The following is an 18,572-nucleotide window of genomic DNA, read 5'->3' as shown; positions in this document are numbered from 1 at the left end:
CAATATGGTCAAACACAAAGTATGCCACGCTTAAGAAAATCGATCCAAAAGATCAATCAGTTGGATTCTGACTTTCCCATTGACGAAGATGAACAGGAGGAACTTTTGGAACTGTTGAAAACGGATAACATCCAAACAAATAAACTATTCATCAACATTTTCACCATTATTTACTTGATCCCCATCCCATTATTTATTCATTTGAAATATTTTAGAACTTCAAGCACCATTAGTTTTCTAAGCATCGTGAGCTTGGTGTTGTCATTAATCAAGATTAGATATCTACACGTTATAAATTTTGCAAATTTTGAATCATCAATTGTACAATGGTTATCAATTTTATACAAGCCATTAGTCTTCAATGTATTAAATTTGATAATTTCCAGTATTGTATTGATGGTGAGGTATGAACAAGGGGTTGGTGATTTGAATTTATTATATTTCATACCTTTCTTAGCGAGTGTTAGTTCCATATTGTTGATGTATTGGATATTAGAATTGGATAATGGTATAACAAGTTTAAGTAAATTGAAGTATAAATATAAATCAGCTTAAAGAGGGGCAACCATTAGTTAATTGAGAAATTTGTTTTAAATCAATTGAAGAATCATTGAAAAGGGTTAATGTATGATCTATTTCACCTTTTAATTTTTTAAATTTTTGAGATTGATAGTTTCTTTTATAAGAATGAGTTGATAATTCATAAAGATATTTTGCACTTGATTGAGGATAGTTATGGATCAAGTTTAATAAACTTTGGATTAGTTTATTTGGATTAGTCTTGGTTAATGAGTTTGAAATTGAAACTAGATATTTGAAGTTATCACCAAAGCACTGGAGTGTTAGTAACCTTTGCTCTATTGTGTTTTCTCACTCATACTCACTTTTCTTGAATAATAATTGAATACAAAGGGCATTTCAAACTCCAAAGCTGTGAATAATAAAGAGTAATGGAAATAATTGATCAATTCAATCATTGTATCAAGTTTCAAATCAGATGTATAAAATTCCAATTCAATTGTGATGTATTCAAGATTGATGAAATTTTCATTACCAAATTTAGTTAATATTGATTGATTTATTAATTCATCATGTATTTGACAAATGTATGAATGGTTTACTGATTTGGAATAGTTTGTTTCCAATTTGAAATGTAATTGATTCCAAAACTAATGGGCGGTTGGTTAATATTGAACATTGCAGAGTATAAAAGTTTTGATATACTTTACTAGATTCCATTGATTTCATAAGGTATTCAGTGATGAAAGATGACGTTTCCAATAGTTCACCATTTAAAGACACTGAGTAGTTGATCTAGAAGTTAGTATTTCTTGTAGCTTTCATCAAAGACTCTAGTATTCTACTTTAAAAGAAGGTAATGAAGGCATTATTATCTTGTTTTCATCATAAAAAGGGATCTTGTAATGATAATTCCCTTTGAGGAAATGGCCATTACTCTCATAAAACACCTCAGACGATCTGAACAACATTGAACTTCAATAAAGAGCAAAATATTGAAATGTAAACAAGTTCATCAAATACCAAAATTAAATGTAAATAGTCGGAATAGGCTATCGTTAGCCTGTAACGGTCACGTGAATCCGTATTATACCCCTTTGGGAACAAAAACACATGTGGAAATTCAAATTCTCGAGATCAAAAACATCAACAAACAAATTGAAAACATGGAAAGGTGAAGAATTCTTTAAAGAACCCATAATGACAATGACTGAGCTCAAAGAAGACCGTATCTGGATCGATGGCTGCTTTGACTTCTTCCATCATGGTGAGCATAGATCCTTATTTTAAGTTATCCCAATTTATTAACACAAACTATAGGCCACGCTAATGCCATATTGCAGGCAAAGCAATTAGGATCAGAACTATATATAGGGATCCATACAGATGAAGAAATCAAATTAAACAAAGGTCCCACTGTGATGAATTTGAAAGAACGTCAATATACCATAGATGCCAATAAATGGAGTACTAAAACCATCATAAATGCACCTTATGTTACACAACCTAGTTGGATGGATGAATATCAATGCAAATATGTTGTTCATGGAGATGATATCACTACTGATAGTGATGGAAATGATTGTTATGGGATCGTGAGGGACCAGGGGAGATTGAAGTTGGTTAAAAGAACTGAAGGTGTGAGTACTACTGATTTGATTAATAGATTGTTGGTGCCAACGACAAAGCATTATATAAAAGATGTGGGAGGGATGATTGATGAGAATAAAGTGTTGATAAAGAATTTTGCTAGTGGTGTTGATGGGAAGGAGCTGTATGATGGTGTTTGGTTTGTTGATAATGATGAAGTTAAAGAATTGTATTATAAAGAGATGGGGCCAGTTGTTTATGTGGAGGGCAGTTTTGATCTATTTAATCCTTATCATATTAGTGTACTTGAGGAATTGAAATTGAAAGGATTAGAGATTTTGGTTGGTGTTTACCGTGATGGAGTGGAACAAACGAGTATGGATCTTTTACAAAGATCATTATGTGTATTACAATGTAAATATGTTGATGCGGTTGTTATTGGAGTGGGTAAAGATGAAGCATTACCTGGATTTGATATTAAAGAGAGATTTAATGTTAGTGAAGGGTTTGTTAATGAATTTGATGAATTGAATCAAAATGGGATCAGTAAAAGAATCCAAGATCATTATGAGTTGTACGTGGAGAGACAACGTAAAAAGGGTGTTAAGCATGAATTGGAGCAAGAACTTGAAAAGAATAGCAATAGATAATTAGAATGGCTAGTAAATAAAATAAAATGTTGTTGTTGTTAAATGTTTTGTACCCATCACCTGATTTTCCGATAAAGAAAACGTCAAGAGGATTATCCGGGGTAATAGAAAAAAGGAGTAAAACTACAAATTTATCATCTTCATCAATTCATTTTTCATTAAAATTCTCTAATTGCGTTAAATAGACAGTGTATCATAGCTTCATTTGGATTCATCACTTTCGTTAGTTGATTGTTCTTCTTCGTCATAGTAATCATCTTCATCATCCTCATCGATATGATCGTGTGAATGTTGGATGGCATCAAACTTGACCTCGTGGGCACTGGCATTGGAGCCACGTCTCTTGTTGAAGACTGGAGGGATCTCGCCGTCGTCAATCAAGTCATTGATCTCGTCACCTGGAGAGCCCCAGTTACCACGACCAGCACCGTTCTTCTTTGTGTGTTGAGGGTTTTGATCTGGATGGCCGTTGTGGGTGAACATGTGAGGCTCTGCTCTTTTCTCGTGGTAGGTCCATTTCTGAGTTCTAGTCATTGTGATTTAGTTGATTTAGTTTAATTTAATTGATTCAATTTAATTTACTCAAAAACAAAAAGAAGAAGAAATCAAATATTCAGATCCAGGGGCTCCTTATATACTTTCTTTTGATCATCGTGTGACCTAGAACTGCCCTCCGCCTGTGCGCCTACCAGGATTGCTCTCTCCGCCTAGAGTCCCCCTGCCCCTCTGCCTAGCCCCTCCGCCTAGCCTGCTGCTGGCGTGACCCCAGAATGACTCACTACAATTATTATAAGCAATAAACCACTTCATTTCACATAAACACTACGCTTTGATTGAGCAATTCCAGCCCAATCACTCTGTAAATGTCCAGCACCACTCTCTTGGTACGCTCATTCTCTAAGTCATAAACTATAGGCCTTAAAAACCCATCCTCAAATATCAACATTTTAAGTCGAGATGTGTCCCATTGATTGGCTAGCTCTTGAAGAGGTAAAACACCTGGAATTACACCAGGGATACCATAAACATCACCTTCATCTTGATCTAGTATGTCATTAGAGATCTTGCCATAATCAACACCTTCCCAATGCTTGAAATACTTTGTAGCTTGCTTAAACTCATCACCATCAACTCCATACATCTCTTCCACAACATTAACACCATCTTTAATAGCAAATAATGCACCATCTTTCATATAACTTTTAATATCATCATATTTATAATAATCATAATCAACAACATTCAATATCTCGCCTCCAAATTTCTTCTTATAACTCATTTTAGAACAATCTTCTATAAAATAACCAAGATAATAATATTGTAATCCTAATTTTTGGGATAATTCCATCTCTTTCAATCCACTAATCTTACCTAATCCCAATTCTTTATAATCAGGATCATATATAAAATAAATTGATGAAATTCCACTGGGTAAAACATCTAAAAATCCAATTGCAATTAATTTTGAATCCAAATAATAACATTGATGTAATGGACCATATTGTAAAACCTCGTCATCTTTAATCTTCCCATTTTGCATGAATGGATAATCACACAAGAATCTTTTAAATGACCGTTCACTAGTTTTAAAATCATCATGTATATGATTTTGATACTTTGTAAATAATTCATATTTACGCTTTGTGAAAACACTATCTTCATACTTAATCTTTAATCGATCACATTGATCCATTTTCCTCAATTCTTTAACCAATTCAAACCCTTTAGAATCGTCTGAATGTCCCTCAATGCCAATCTTCTTATTAAACTTGTTTATTGTCTGTCGATGCTCTTTATTCAACTTGAACATCTCCATATTAGTTCTGATTGTATACATCCTACAACATCCTCTCAACAAATCAGTCTTGTATAAGAAACTCCCAGATCTTCTGAATCCCTTATTAATCAATTGATCATATTGCTCCACTGTCATGTTTTCCACTTGGAACCCCAATGAGATTGAAGATGGTGTCTCTTTGGATTGAGCATAATGATTGGTCCAACTCTTTGTGGGAAACGCTTTTGAATGTGGTTTTTCATGGTGACAATACCCACAGTCGTCACTTTTCAAATAAAGAGGTCTCGAGATTATGAGCTTTTCATTCATTTGCATTTTTAAAAGAGAATTGGGTGATATAATTTTGACGTTATTTGGTTAAATTTTTGATTTTTTTTATCGAGAAAAGCAAAATTGTTTAATACTCAAACCAAAAACACAATTAAAAGAATTATTGATTCAAAATGAGTCTTTTATTTAAAAGATTCCAAAGTGTGAAAACTCCCCAAATCATAAATTTCTTCAAATTATTCCCAAAGACAACTCATTCCAAAATCTTGTTCCAAATCGATCCAAAATCATTAAGAAAAGAATATAGATCTCTTCAACAACAACTTCATCCAGATTCAAACATTTCTCATGATGATTCCATAAAATACGATGATTCTAAATCCTCATTACTAAATAAGGGTTATTCCACATTGAAATCATCGTTATTAAGATCCCAACATATCCTTGAATTGAATGGGATTGACCTTTCCAAAGATGAAGTTTCCAAAAAATATAGTTTAAAAGATGGTGAATTATTGTTCGAAATCTTGGATATCCATGAAAATTTAGAAAATGTTAATAATGAACAAGAATTGGAACCTGTTAAGTTGGAAAACGATGAACGGATTGCCAAAAGTGAAGCTATTTTGAATGATTTGTTTAATAAACAAGATTATGAAACTGCTGCAGTGGAAACTATAAGATTAAGATATTGGTGGAATATAGATAATGCCATCAAGAATTGGGAACCTGGTAAGCCAATAAACTTGACACATTGAAATACTACATAACCTTATTCCCTCAAGTAATATATACTCCATTATTAATTTATTGTACAGAAAACCCTAATTGTAGTGAAACTCATCTCACCATTTCAACATCTTCTCCATCCTCATCATCTTCATTATCATCATCAATATGTTCACCCTCATCATCTTCACTCTCTTGTCCCAAATTATTAGCTATTTGATATTCACAAGTTTTCAATTCATCCAACTCTTCTTTAGTTCTTGGAACTTTTCTTAACCATTTCATTCTTGAACCCACAGGACTTAATTCATGTATTTTAAACCCAAAGATCTTTAGATCATATTGTTTTTTATTTCTTTGTTTTATTTGATTTTCAATCTCATTGAATATCTTGATAAATAATCCAGGAAATGTTGTACCGAAAAATGCACCATCAATATTCAAATATCTTGAACTATTTGGTAAGTATAAATCAAAACATGAAGGACAATAGAGTCTAACCGTCTCCACACCAGGCTGGTCATGTCTTCCAATAGGTAAAAGATGCATTCCTTCACAATAATATCTGGGACATGTCCCAAATTGTTTCTTTTCATACTTCTCAACCATGGCTTGTAATCCTTGTTTAGTTAAAATGTATCTTGAATGGATCAACCCGTACAATAGCTCAGCACTGTGCTGTACCAGAGGCAAATCATTAACACTTATTGGTTTTTCAGGTTCGAAATCCAAAATCATATCTAGGGCTTCTCTATAAAATGGAACTATTGAAGATAGCCCAGTTAGATTGAAATCATCCTCTATGAACTCTGGAGCAACTTCAACGAAATAGTCATGGCCGTATAGGGAGCAGAAGTTGCTGACCCACGTCTCGAATTCCTCTGAGCTGTTATTCTCTGACATTATTTGATTTCTTAGTTAATTTGATTTAATTTGTTCATTTATTCAATTTAATTCAATTCAATTCACAAAATAAACAAGAAAAAAATTACTCTTCGCGAATTCGTTTTGCAAAAATTTCGTTTTTCCAAAAAAATCAAATAAACTCGCAACTTTTCAATACCAAAAACCATCAAAAAACCATTAAAAAACTACTAAAAGGCTATTTCACCATGGAACCTTACTCCCTCCTACTATCAATCCTCACCCTACTCATATACTCCTCCCTCCTCTCCCACTTCGGCAAACAAAACATCATCCAATCCATCTGGCTAATCTATTTAAAATACTCATCAAACCCCAAATTAAAACAATTGAATAAATTGAAAACAACAAAGAAAGCAGTCTTTATAGAAAAATCTTCCATTTCTCCTCAGGATCAATATGCTAAATGGACAAAACTTAATAGAAAATTTGATGAATTGAATAAATCAATAGATTCTCTAGAATTAGAAATTGTGGAATTTAAACAAAATTTTGAAAAACCAATTTCATTATTATTATCAAGTATTTATTGGTTACCTATGGTTTGGTTTAGGATCTTCAATAGGAAAATTGGTGTGTTTTGGTTACCTAATGGTGGGTTCCCATATTATTTGGAAAAATTACTAAGTTGGCCAAGTGCTCCAATTGGTTCAATTGGGTTAAGTCAATGGTGTTTTTTAATAAATGCTTTCCTAAGTGGTGTTTTATTCATTATCAAGAATTTTAATGTTGAATTACCTGAAAAGCCAACCAATAAAATAACTACAGTTGAATAATATAAAATCATACATTTTTATTGTCCCTTTTTAATGTATTAATCCATAATATTCACCAAATTTTAAAACATCTGCACAATTTTTAAAGTCTTGGAAATAAACAACTTGTCTTTTTTTATTACTTTTAGCATTTTCTTGATTGAATTGAGGAATTGAATCATTTAATTTTTTCCTTCTTGGATCTAGTGATTTATATAGATATGTCAAATCTTTATAATATTGATCATCTTTCTTTGTTGTTGAAATCCTTTTATGATTTATTAATTTATCCAATAAATAATGTAACCAATATAAATTATTAATAAAACTTGATAATGACCAATCAATTTCATCATTATGTTGATCAATTTTTTGAATTGATTTAATTTGATTTCTCATAAATCTATAAATATCAAATTGATAATCTCCACAACCTTTGAAAAAATCTTGATGATCTAACCTTGTATAGATAACATCCATTTCATTTTCTCCATCTAATCTTGATAATGTATAATCAATTAATTTAACTTGTAATTTATTTGAACTAGTTTCATCATTTTGTAAATCTTCTTCAGTTTCTTCAATAATTGATAAATCTTTTAAAGCATCTTCAATCTCTTCATTATTACTGGTATCATTTGTTTCCTTAATAACAATATTCCCCCAATGTAAATCTCTATGTTCAAATTTGAAATTTTTTTCACCTTTATCCAAGATTTTAACAATTGACCAAAAAATTTGTAAACATTGTTCCCAATTCTTAATTTCAAATTTTTCTAAATCAATACCACCATATTCTAAATCCATTATTAAATATTTTTGATCTTGATCAAATTCAGGTCTATAATTACAACTTTCTTTTAATTCATTAAAATCATCCCATAGTTTTAATAATAATCTTGGATAACAACCTTTAACAATACATGATTCATTAATTTTAATGAAACCTTCAATTGAACTTAATTTTTTGGTAATTTTCAATTCTTGGATAACATTATCAATTGATGGTTGTTCAAAATTCCCATCACCAAATGGTATGATTTTAAAAATTTTTAAAATTTCATTAGTTTCAAAATTTTTCAATAAATAAACTTCACTATATGAAGCTTCTGCAAATTTAATTAAAACTTGATTATTTGCAGTACCAATAACTGAAACATAATCTTTAAAATTTAAAACTTCTGGATAATTTGTTAATTTTACCAAATTCTCCAATTGTTTGGCTTCATATTCATTAGTTGTCATCATTGTTGTATTTGTTAAAGTTGGAGCTAGAGGTGGTAAAGATTGTTGAGATTGAGGTTGAGGTTGTTGATTTGTTGGTTGTCTTGAAATTATTGAATTTATTGAAATAATTGAAGAACTATTTCTTAATCTTGTCTTCAATTTTTCTCTTGAATTTGTATCAGGTCTTGGTAATGAAATCATTGTTTTATCTAAATGAGTTTTTTTATTCAAATCATTAATACTATCTTTTTTAGCTAATCTGAATAAATTATGTTTACTTGGTGACATTGATAAAACTGATTTTCTCATATCACTTAGGGAATTTTTACCTCTTAGTGATCTAATTGATTCATTATCATTATTACTATTTTCATTTTTCTTACTTGAGAAGATTGAAGATAATCTAAATCTTGATTTTGAAGTTCTTATACTAGAAGAACTCAACATACTGATATTATCAGTATCTTTTGCATTTTTCCCAGCAAATTGATGATGTTGTTGTTGATATTCTTTTTCTCTTGAATGATATGAGGTATTGATGTTGATATTTGTTGAAGAAATACTTGCTTGACTATAAGTTCTCATTGGAACTGGTGAAGGTGCATTATTAAAATTATTTTCTGATAAAATATTACTTGAAGTACTTGATCTTTTCAAATTTTCACCAACAACACCAGGTTTGATGTTTTTATATGGAGTATTTGTCTCACTTGTATCTTCTAATGAACTAACAGAAACTGAAGATAATGCATTACCAACTCTACTAATAACATTTTTAATTGAATTCCCAGATGAAGTTGATTGAGTTGATGCAATTGAAAATCTTTTGTTTTTAGAATCAGTTAAAGATGAAGTTGATGCAATTGAAAATCTCTTGGATGATTTATCTTTTGAAGAGTTTGATTGAGTGGAGACAATTGAAAATCTCTTGGATTTATTGTTATTATTGTTGTTGGTGTTTGTCGTATTGACATTTTCTTTATCTTCATTATTAAATGATAATAATGACCATCTTTTAGAGCTATTTGAGTTCAAAGAACTTCTATTTCTAAATTGTGATAAACCTGCAGAACTGTTTCTTTGGAAATTTGGAGTTGAAGCTAATGGAATTCTTTTATCATTAATGGTATCTGTATTAATGTTTAATTTTGGTGAAGAGAGATCTTGTAAGACTTTTTTCTGTTTTGAAGATTTCTTTTGTGGTGTACTCTTGATTATTGGTTGTTTCTTCTCAGGAGATTCCATTATAACATCACTATCTTCATTATCAGAGATGGAGATATTAATGATTTGAGCATTACTATAAGGTTCATCACCAAAATCATCATCACTTGAAATATTGGCCATTTCACCATCTTCAATTTGTTTATGATCATCTTCTCCTTCTTGATCTTCATCATCATCAGTCATTTTAAAAGAATCATTTGAGATATCAAAATCATTTGTATTAGCCATGGTATTATGATCCTTGTTTATATCCAATACCAAATCATTTAAATTATATTTTGCCTTTCTTTTGTTATATTTCCCATATGATCTTTGTTGGGAGTTACGATAAGAGTTTGATAGAATCAAGCCATTACGTCTATCCCTGTTATTCAAAGCCATGATTCTTGTTTAGCGAATGCAAATAAAACTGGGTATTAAATATAAAAAGTTGAAATAGCTAAAAAAGAGCAAAAGAGCTAATGAAATATGGAATATAATTGATATTGTTGATTAGCAGATGGTTTCCTTTTGAGGCTATGGATAATTATCTTGTTTCAGCTTCTTTCGTTCTTTGTTTTGTTTTGTTTTGAAGATGAAATCAATTTTTTTGTTTTTGTTTTTGTTGACATTTTTTTTTGGAGATTCGCGATTTAAAGGGAAATTTTGATGTTGTCAGGGAAACGATTGAGATGATATTTAACATGAATCGAGTAAAAGTAGGGGAAAAAAATGAAATAGGTGGTGGGTTATGTGTTTTTAGTTAGTAATTGATGATTTAGGTGTTGAATTCGTCTTTAAACGGTGTAATTACCTTTAGATTCAACTGAGATCTCGTTGTTAAGGTACCAGATCTTGATCTTGATTCAAATTCTCAATGGAATGGATCGAATTCAAATCTGAAGAGATACAAATTAGTAAGGAATCCTTAAGATCTGAATAGTTAAGACTAGATTGATCGAACCAAAGAGAGATAGCACCTCTTTAATTATCTTCTCTCTTTATCTCATTGTCTCTGTTTTCAATGTATTTTTTTCTTCGGCTTCGCATCTCATCGAACCAAACCACAAAAAAAGAACATAGCACACTCAAAACAACTCCAAATTCAACCAAACAAAGATAGAAATCAAAGTATAGCAATATTAGATCTCAACGCAGCAAAAAAAATAGCAAAAAATGGCGTTACAGACAGGATTCGAACCTGCGCAGGTAGAACCCAATGCCTAACAGCTACACGAAATAGCAGGGCATCGCCTTAACCACTCGGCCACTGTAACCGGGGAATTGACGAAAATTGGTTTTCCGAGGGCTATGATTTGTCGGAAAAAATTCAAATAAAATTTTTAAATTGATCTAGAGTGATGAATATTGAAGTTATTTTGATAGAAAAAATAGATATATTATGAGAAACGTCTGGTAATTATTATGGTTTAAGTTTTATTGTAATTGAAGCTGTTTTCATTTTCGAAATTTTAGATTCAATTTTCTTATAAATTATTGAGATTAAATCTGGGGTAAAGAGGTCTATAAACTTGAGTAAGGTGTAGAATTGATTGTTAGAACACATTCAAATACGCTGAAAAGAGCACAATAATAAAAAGGACTTTCAAAAAGCACTATTGATATATTTTAAGACATATACTATCTATTAAAAATTGATGTTATAAGTATTTAATGAGTTATCAAAATGATGACATAATTATAACCCATTACATAATAATTTCAGTTATTGATTATCAGGTACCAAATAAAGTGTAAAATATACTAAAAAACTTCTTTAAACTTCAGAGTTCTAGAACTGTGCACTTCATTTAACCTATCAGTTATTCAATTTATTAAATCTTCAATTAGTTAATCCATAAATAGATGGTATCTAATCATTACCTAATCTCTGACATAAGCGCTTATGATAAGGGCTGCGTTAACCGGCTGATATCCGATTACGTAATTAACACCCTTTATTGTTTTCAAAAGGGAAATCAAATCAAAAGTTTTAATAAACTTGAAGCAATTAGTTATTGAAGGGATCCATTAACAATGTCACATTCAAGAGTACTAGTACCCAAGTCTAAGCATAGTAGTAATACCAACGGATTTAAAACTAAACAAATCAAACCAAGAGCTAAAAGATCAAGAAATGGTTGTTTTAGTTGTAAAAAACTAAAGATTAAATGTAATGAAGATAAACCAATTTGTGAATACTGTCTTCAAACCAAGAAGGAATGTATTTATCCAGATAATGTTAATGCAGGTGAACAGCAACAACAATTGGTTAGTCTAAATAATAAACCTTTACAGAGATTAAATTCAGTTTCATATCAATTGGATGTATCAAAATTAGAATTAAAATTATTAAAATTTTATATTGAATTTAGTGGTAAATTTTTCGCTATAGCAATGAATGAACGGTTTCATAAATTTTGGTGTGATGATATTCCGAAATTATGGTGTTGTTCAGATATTATCAAGAATTCAATATATTCAGTAAGTAGTGCAAAATTATTATCATGTTATGATCCAATGGTTTATGAAGATGTTGTATTCAATAATGATGGGATTGCAGAGTATAATAATGCGGATGGACAATTAAATCTAAAGAAAATATCAATAGATTATATGAATAAAACTTTTGAATTGATTGATTTATATCAATTAATGATTGATGATTCAAATTCTAAAAATATTTATGATGTTGAAGATATAATGGGTCAATTATTAATTGCTAAAAGATTGGCTACAGGTACAAGGATTTTATTACCAGAACCAAAATTGGGGAATGAAAAAATTAAGGATTTTGCCATTATGAATGTTATGAATGAAACTTATAAATTTTCCAAACATTTCACAAAACATGTACCAATTTTAAAACTTTCAAATAAATATTCAGATCTTTTTGAGCCTGAAATCATACCGGAACTTGATTATAATATACTTTATAGGAAAATGGAATTAAATTTCATAAAACATTTGGAAGTATATGTTTTACAAAATGTTGATACATTTGATATTAAAACAATTTTATACAATACAGCTATATCATATTTAGAGAATGGATGTTATAGTACAATGTATTATAAATATCCAATTGCATTGTTTAAATCCATCATTTACATGTCTGGTGATATGGATTTCATCAAGTTGTTGGAAAATGAAGATCATATTTCATTAAAAGTCTTGTATTATGCTTGTTGTTTATGTTCAATTTTCCATTATCAATTATATGAACGGAGTGGGTTTTTCATTGAGTTTATAAATTACTATAAAGCTCATTGTCAAAGACTGTTTGATGGATGGGAAGATTCAATTGACGAGAATATTTATGGGTGGGTATTGGGACGAACACAGAGTCGATTCCCGTTTGAATTGGAGCATATTCAAAGCGTTGGAGAGCCGATTGGGGAGTATTTGGTGAGTGGTATTGAGGTGATAAAATAGTTATTGAATCTATTAATTCTATTAATTCTATTAAATCTATGTAAAGTCATAAAAATCAATTAAAACCAAAAATCTGATCAAATCAAAACGTAAATCGAATTGAAAATCTCTGAAAATCGCGGCTTTAATTAAAATTAAAATTAAACAGTGAAAAAAAAGCCTTTTAAATAGAAATTAGATAGGGGCTTCTAGAAAGAAAAGAAGAATTTCATATTTCGTATTTAATTTTTATATAAGTTAGTTAGTTTTAGACCCTTTTTTTCTTGAAATTTCATGAAATCATTATACCCAAAAATGTCTGATACCAACCAAATCACCAAAAGATACAAAACTAAAAGATCCAAAAACGGGTGCTTAAGTTGTAAGAAGCTGAAAATAAAATGCACAGAGGATAAACCAACTTGTGAATATTGTCTCCATACAAACAGAGAATGTGTTTATCTAAATAAACCATCTTTTGTTAAATTAAAAGTGGTTAAAACTAAACAACCACCCACATCATTAAACCATGATACAGTTCTTAAATTAAATTCCACAACAAATCATTTACAAATATCAAATTTTGAATTAAAATTAATGAAATTTTATCTTGAATTTGGTGCTGATTTTTTCAGTTTTAAAGTAAATTTAGATAATTATAAATTTTGGAATGAAAAAATTCCAAATCTATGGTGTTGTTCAGATTTAATCAAATTATCAATATATTCATTAAGTAGTGCTAGATTATTGGCTAGTTATAATGAATCCAATTCATTCACAAGTGTTTATTTGGAGTGTGGTGATGATGAAGATCAAGAAAAGACAATAAATCTATATGATCAAGTTCAACATTTTAAAAACAAAACTATTGAAATGATGGCATATTCGAATTTCATGATTGATTCTCAAATTGATTCTCAAGAGATGATTGACATTGGTGGTCAATTATTAGTGGCTAAATTCATAATGACTGCAGTCTTCGCAATGTTACCAGACGAGGATAATGATATGAATATTGTGGAATTAAATAAATTTAAAATATTTAAAATCTTTGAAACAACAAAAGATTATCAAAAAATCCTATCAAATAATTTTAATCTTTTACAAAATTCAAAATATATGAAGATCTTACCACCAACTTTTGCATATGTTATTGATAATTCAAATGATGGTTTCAAATTCACTCAACATTTAAGATCATACATCTTGGAAAAGACAAACCCCTTGGATATGTTACAAGTTAGTTATTTGAATTTCATTTCATCAATTGAATCAAATTGTGTCAAGGCTATAGAATTGAATTTCCCCTTTGCCTTGTTTTTACCAATAAGTGAAATTTCACTAGATGATGACCTTATACTATCTTTAAAACAGGGTGGGAACCATTTGGCTTTGAAATTATTGTTTTATATCTGTTGTATTATTTCAATATTTGATTTTAAATTAGCAAGAACAGGAGGTGTTTGGAATCAAGTTATTGAGTTTTATAGAAAACAATGTTTTCATAAGTTTAATAATGAATTTGAAGATGAATTTGATCAAAATGTTTATGATTTAGTGTTGGCTAGGAGAGTTTATAAAATTCCTTATGATTTCAATTTGATTTATGATTTAGGTGAACCTGTTCAAGATTTCATCAATGGGAAGATAAAATTATCACCAAATGAAGGACCTAGTGTTTTCTTTTAACCCTTTTATAGCTTTCAAATAAATGTACTTTTTGTAAGTTTTCACAAACATAAATCCAAACTTTTGTTAAAATTCTCAACAAGTTCATAATAACGTTCCCAAGGCTTAAATCTCAAATGATCAAACTCTCTCTTGTGCAAAACTGAAGCATATTTCTTATTTCTAGGAATTTCTAAAAATTTCCTCTTTTTAATTTCAAATAATATTAAATTTGATAAAATTGAACGAGCAATTTGTTTATCCTTATCACCCTCTACATCTTCACACACGGCTAATGTTAGGAAATGTAAAGTGTTTAATAATGTTGGTATTTGAATATCATTATTTTGGAATTTTCTCTTGATCAAGTCTTTAAATATACATCTTTGTGAATTTGATTTTGAAATGAATTTTTTCAATCTAATGAATCTGCTGTATAAGATTGGTTTTTGGTGAGAGATAGGAAATTTGGATAGTTGGTGTTCTGAAATGAGGATGGTGCTTTTGAGTATAGTAGAAGACATGTGCAATAGCTAGTAGATTGAATAATATATTATGATTAAAAGTGAAGAATATTGGTTATTATGTCTCATTGAATTTTTTTTCACTTTTTGAACAGATACAAAATGGCAGATAGATACCAATTTGATTTAATTGAATTTAATTTACTTATTTAATCTAGTTATAATTACTTATTCAGTTTATTTATTTGTTTTATTTAATTAATTTATATTCAAACCAACCCTTCAAACTCCAATCTCTCACAACCATCACTCTCACCTCTCAAGAACTTAACAACCGGCTCACCCCATTCAGGTCTTCTTTTATACTGTCCAATAGTTTCTTGCATACCTTCAATCCCACCAATCAATTCATCTCCAAGCCCTTCTTCTCTAATATCCCAAATTGGTGTCAAATACGTTCTTATCCCGAAAACAATCGTACCAGTCTTTGGCAATCTTGTCAACGTTTGTCTTTCAGATCTAAAGAAAACTTGTCTTTTAAAATCCAATTCATCTGGGTTTAACGATTTGATCTCTTCACCTTCAACACCTTTATTTGCACCAATCACAAAGATCTTGTTATGAGTTTGGATTGACCAGTTATTTCTCTTGACGATCGTACCTTTTTTCAATTTTTCGAAAAATTTATTCATTTGTGGTTTTAATTTGGTACGATATTCAGGAACGGGGCCATGGATTGTGGTTAATGGAGTTTGGAACCTTTCTACTGGGTCAAACCCAGCTGCGAATGCAAAGACACCACCTTTGAAGATGTATTCATCTGTATCGTAATTCTCAGGATCTGGGAATAATAATATGAAATCCTCCTCCAAGAATCTTGATAAATGATGCAACAACTCCTTTGGATCCTTTTCCACTAGGGGGTTAAAAGGTATGGTATCACCTCTGATATGGTTATGGATCAATCCATCACGGACACTAAAACACATTGGATAACGTTCAAGCATGAATCTTGTAGATTCTTTATAAAATTCAATAACTGAAGGGATACAATCCTGTGTCATGAATATGGCATGATCATGTAGTTCAGGGTTATTGACATAGCTGAATTTCAAATCTGTATATGATTTATAAGTGTTTTCCACTAAAAACCATTCATCATTTGGGATGTTGTTAATACCCATGACTAATTTATATTCACCTTTTTTGAAAGGTCTGTATTTATGAGGCTCTTTTGTAGACCAGTTGAAGTTTGGATCCACTGGATTGTAATGGATTGTGTCATTATCATCTTCTTTTTCAACTATGATCTCTTGTTTTGGTTTCTGTTCAACTTTTGAATCATCTTGAAGTAATTGATACAGGACATAAGTCAAGATTGGGATGGTGAAAGTTTTGGAACATAGTAATTCCACCAATTCCCGTGCTGATTTCTGGGATATGAGCTCTAGCACCATTCTCAGGATTGATGAGTACTTAGAGTATTCAAAATAGCATTGAAATGAGCATGTTGATGGTTTTTTTTGTGCTGCTTTTATTTCAAAATTCTGAGTCAAATCGCTTTTTTTTTTCGATCTCCTGTAACGGGAAACCAGATGCGCAATTTGGATAAGACGAGAGATTGATTGATGAAAGGGGTTGGGATAAAGAGATGGAGTGTAGAGAATAGCTTGATGATGTTTGATTAGTTCCAAGGATTTGAATGGTTTTTTTCTGGGTTCAAATCGAGTGTGTTTTGAGTCTTACAGGTAATAATCAATCGATATCATAGATAAATATAAATAAATAGATAATTTGAATAAATCACTTCTTCTTAGCTCTGAAGTTGGCAATATTGACCTCGACTCTAGCATCGACTCTTTTCTTCAAATCAGTTCTGAAACCCAATAAAAAGAACAATTCAAAAAGAATGAAAAAGGGAGCCAACACCAATGCTTGCAACAAGTTATCCAAAAGAGCAGGAGCTCTCTTCTCAAAGACACCATGTCCTATGAATTGGACAAGCCAGCCAATGACAAACGCAGCAATCAACAACTTGTTAACCTCTGGAGAGTACAAGGTCAAATCAGTGAAATAGATTGAACTAATCATCAATATTGGAGTAGCCAATGCACCACCAATGAAATCCAAATAAAGATAGAATAACGAGTATCCTAAACTACCAAGGACACCAAGATTCAAGTATTTGGCTAGATGAGGGATAGGGATTGGGATTCTGACGTTTGTAGCATAACCAAAGGAGCTAAACATGATTGTGGGAACAAAGACGGAATGGATGAGGACGTTGATAGTGTTGAAGTGGTAGCTTCTGTAGAAGACGAGTTGGTCTTCGAGGTTGATGGCCATGGTGAAATGATATAGTAATTGATATAGAAATAGTATTCAATACTAGTTAATAGGTAGTTAATAGTTATTGTTATTGTTATTGTAATTGTTATAATTCCAATTGCTTTTATAACCAAAGGAAAACTCGGGGTTAATGTTGGGGTTTCGCGAGTTCCTTTTACAAAGTTTTACTCTAAAAACCAGTTGTCTATTAAAATATTCTAATTTACATTTACATGGGATCCCACTCTCCTTTTATAATCTTTCTAACTGAAATTCGTATCCTATTTCGGGCTGGATGCTCCCTGCCATTACTGGCTATTAATCAAAGTTGTGTGTATAACATGCTGTGTTGTGATGTATTGGATGTGTATTCATAGTGAATACCTGAGTTGTGTAAATCTGATGTGCACGGCACAAGGTTTAGGCTGTGAAAAATAAGTGAGATTTAGGCGAGCTCTAATATATGGGAATTGATGATGGTTCCTAATTCACGATAAGCACTTTTGATCATATTGGTTTTGTTTCTTTGAACAGGGATGTCAACCATAAAGGAGAAACTTCTTTAGAAAATCAATTGAATCATATGGTGTGGTCATCAGAGTTAATAAGCTTCTTTCATGGAGTACCGACCAGAAGTTGAACAATATTGAACAAGTGAATCAATATGACTGTTGATGTCTAATTGGTTTTTGTATTATCCTTGATACGATAATACTTATGCATTTCATCTGAGGTAAAAGCCTCTCTAATATGAAGAGATGCTTGTTGGATATAACTTATAACCATTTGGTTTTGGTCTTTCAAAGATATTTCATCTGGATTTGATGGTGTTGAAGTATCTTGAGCGGTTGATGATTGACCATGATCTAAGTTTAATTGTTGGAAACTTTCAGCAACATGTTCACCATCTGATGTGATTGGAACATCTTCAGAAGGAGCTGTAGCAGGTGGTGGTGGTGGTGGTGGTGGTGGTGAGTTAAAGCGTCTGTTGCGAATGGATAAAGGATTGGTTGATGAGTTTGAAGTTGTA

The 18,572-nt window shown here is 30.8% G+C and overlaps 13 protein-coding genes and 1 non-coding gene across 14 annotated transcripts; 6 read left to right on the top strand and 8 right to left on the bottom strand.

Moving 5' to 3' along the window:
* Nucleotides 1-21: 21 nt before the first annotated feature.
* On the top strand, nucleotides 22-555 carry WICANDRAFT_84758 (uncharacterized protein; the record flags this gene model as incomplete). Its single annotated transcript, XM_019185774.1, has 1 exon — nucleotides 22-555. The coding sequence occupies one exon, from the start codon at nucleotides 22-24 to the stop codon at nucleotides 553-555; it is 534 nt and encodes a 177-aa protein (XP_019038319.1).
* WICANDRAFT_63610 (uncharacterized protein) lies at nucleotides 547-1,388 on the bottom strand (the record flags this gene model as incomplete). The annotated part of the gene is made up of 4 exons (XM_019183579.1): nucleotides 547-834; nucleotides 885-1,169; nucleotides 1,225-1,314; nucleotides 1,365-1,388. 4 exons carry the CDS (start codon nucleotides 1,386-1,388, stop codon nucleotides 547-549), a joined length of 687 nt encoding a protein of 228 aa, XP_019038318.1.
* Nucleotides 1,389-1,719: 331 nt separating this feature from the next.
* On the top strand, nucleotides 1,720-2,759 carry ECT1 (ethanolamine-phosphate cytidylyltransferase; the record flags this gene model as incomplete). The annotated part of the gene is made up of 3 exons (XM_019185773.1): nucleotides 1,720-1,786; nucleotides 1,840-2,552; nucleotides 2,595-2,759. 3 exons carry the CDS (start codon nucleotides 1,720-1,722, stop codon nucleotides 2,757-2,759), a joined length of 945 nt encoding a protein of 314 aa, XP_019038317.1.
* Nucleotides 2,760-2,960: 201 nt separating this feature from the next.
* Nucleotides 2,961-3,293, bottom strand: STF2 (ATPase-stabilizing factor family protein; the record flags this gene model as incomplete). The annotated part of the gene is made up of 1 exon (XM_019181948.1): nucleotides 2,961-3,293. One exon carries the CDS (start codon nucleotides 3,291-3,293, stop codon nucleotides 2,961-2,963), a length of 333 nt encoding a protein of 110 aa, XP_019038316.1.
* Nucleotides 3,294-3,570: 277 nt separating this feature from the next.
* Nucleotides 3,571-4,872, bottom strand: ATE1 (arginyltransferase; the record flags this gene model as incomplete). Its single annotated transcript, XM_019185772.1, has 1 exon — nucleotides 3,571-4,872. One exon carries the CDS (start codon nucleotides 4,870-4,872, stop codon nucleotides 3,571-3,573), a length of 1,302 nt encoding a protein of 433 aa, XP_019038315.1.
* A 128-nt stretch (nucleotides 4,873-5,000) lies between these two features.
* Nucleotides 5,001-5,585, top strand: JAC1 (J-type chaperone JAC1; the record flags this gene model as incomplete). Its single annotated transcript, XM_019183578.1, has 1 exon — nucleotides 5,001-5,585. The coding sequence occupies one exon, from the start codon at nucleotides 5,001-5,003 to the stop codon at nucleotides 5,583-5,585; it is 585 nt and encodes a 194-aa protein (XP_019038314.1).
* Nucleotides 5,586-5,606: 21 nt separating this feature from the next.
* On the bottom strand, nucleotides 5,607-6,469 carry CKB1 (casein kinase 2 regulatory subunit CKB1). The gene has a single exon (XM_019186440.1). It carries the CDS (start codon nucleotides 6,457-6,459, stop codon nucleotides 5,668-5,670), a length of 792 nt encoding a protein of 263 aa, XP_019038313.1. The 5' UTR covers nucleotides 6,460-6,469; the 3' UTR covers nucleotides 5,607-5,667.
* A 199-nt stretch (nucleotides 6,470-6,668) lies between these two features.
* On the top strand, nucleotides 6,669-7,663 carry GET1 (GET complex subunit GET1; the record flags this gene model as incomplete). The annotated part of the gene is made up of 1 exon (XM_019184167.1): nucleotides 6,669-7,663. One exon carries the CDS (start codon nucleotides 6,669-6,671, stop codon nucleotides 7,254-7,256), a length of 588 nt encoding a protein of 195 aa, XP_019038312.1. The 3' UTR covers nucleotides 7,257-7,663.
* A 3,185-nt stretch (nucleotides 7,664-10,848) lies between these two features.
* WICANDRAFT_t83 lies at nucleotides 10,849-10,945 on the bottom strand. Its single transcript has one exon. It is a non-coding gene; the product is annotated as a tRNA-Ser (tRNA).
* Nucleotides 10,946-11,705: 760 nt separating this feature from the next.
* On the top strand, nucleotides 11,706-13,103 carry WICANDRAFT_79636 (Zn(II)2Cys6 transcription factor domain-containing protein; the record flags this gene model as incomplete). The annotated part of the gene is made up of 1 exon (XM_019184926.1): nucleotides 11,706-13,103. One exon carries the CDS (start codon nucleotides 11,706-11,708, stop codon nucleotides 13,101-13,103), a length of 1,398 nt encoding a protein of 465 aa, XP_019038311.1.
* Nucleotides 13,104-13,397: 294 nt separating this feature from the next.
* Nucleotides 13,398-14,771, top strand: WICANDRAFT_79635 (Zn(II)2Cys6 transcription factor domain-containing protein; the record flags this gene model as incomplete). Its single annotated transcript, XM_019184925.1, has 1 exon — nucleotides 13,398-14,771. One exon carries the CDS (start codon nucleotides 13,398-13,400, stop codon nucleotides 14,769-14,771), a length of 1,374 nt encoding a protein of 457 aa, XP_019038310.1.
* A 763-nt stretch (nucleotides 14,772-15,534) lies between these two features.
* WICANDRAFT_18623 (heme-dependent oxidative N-demethylase family protein) lies at nucleotides 15,535-16,476 on the bottom strand (the record flags this gene model as incomplete). The annotated part of the gene is made up of 1 exon (XM_019180799.1): nucleotides 15,535-16,476. A coding segment is annotated over one exon (942 nt), but the record flags the coding sequence as incomplete, so codon positions are not given.
* A 541-nt stretch (nucleotides 16,477-17,017) lies between these two features.
* MPO1 (2-hydroxy-palmitic acid dioxygenase MPO1) lies at nucleotides 17,018-17,560 on the bottom strand (the record flags this gene model as incomplete). Its single annotated transcript, XM_019185771.1, has 1 exon — nucleotides 17,018-17,560. One exon carries the CDS (start codon nucleotides 17,558-17,560, stop codon nucleotides 17,018-17,020), a length of 543 nt encoding a protein of 180 aa, XP_019038308.1.
* A 660-nt stretch (nucleotides 17,561-18,220) lies between these two features.
* Nucleotides 18,221-18,526, bottom strand: WICANDRAFT_63600 (uncharacterized protein; the record flags this gene model as incomplete). The annotated part of the gene is made up of 1 exon (XM_019183577.1): nucleotides 18,221-18,526. A coding segment is annotated over one exon (306 nt), but the record flags the coding sequence as incomplete, so codon positions are not given.
* Between the last annotated feature and the right edge of the window lie 46 nt (nucleotides 18,527-18,572).

The sequence above is a fragment of the Wickerhamomyces anomalus genome, assembly GCF_001661255.1.
Source record: "Wickerhamomyces anomalus NRRL Y-366-8 unplaced genomic scaffold WICANscaffold_4, whole genome shotgun sequence".
NCBI lineage: Eukaryota > Fungi > Ascomycota > Saccharomycetes > Phaffomycetales > Wickerhamomycetaceae > Hansenula > Hansenula anomala.
This window is presented reverse-complemented; position numbering and strand designations above follow the sequence as displayed.

Excerpts from the sequence above, each read along its gene's own strand:
- CKB1 (XM_019186440.1), bottom strand. The coding sequence starts at position 6,459 with ATGTCAGAGAATAACAGCTCAGAGGAATTCGAGACGTGGGTCAGCAAC.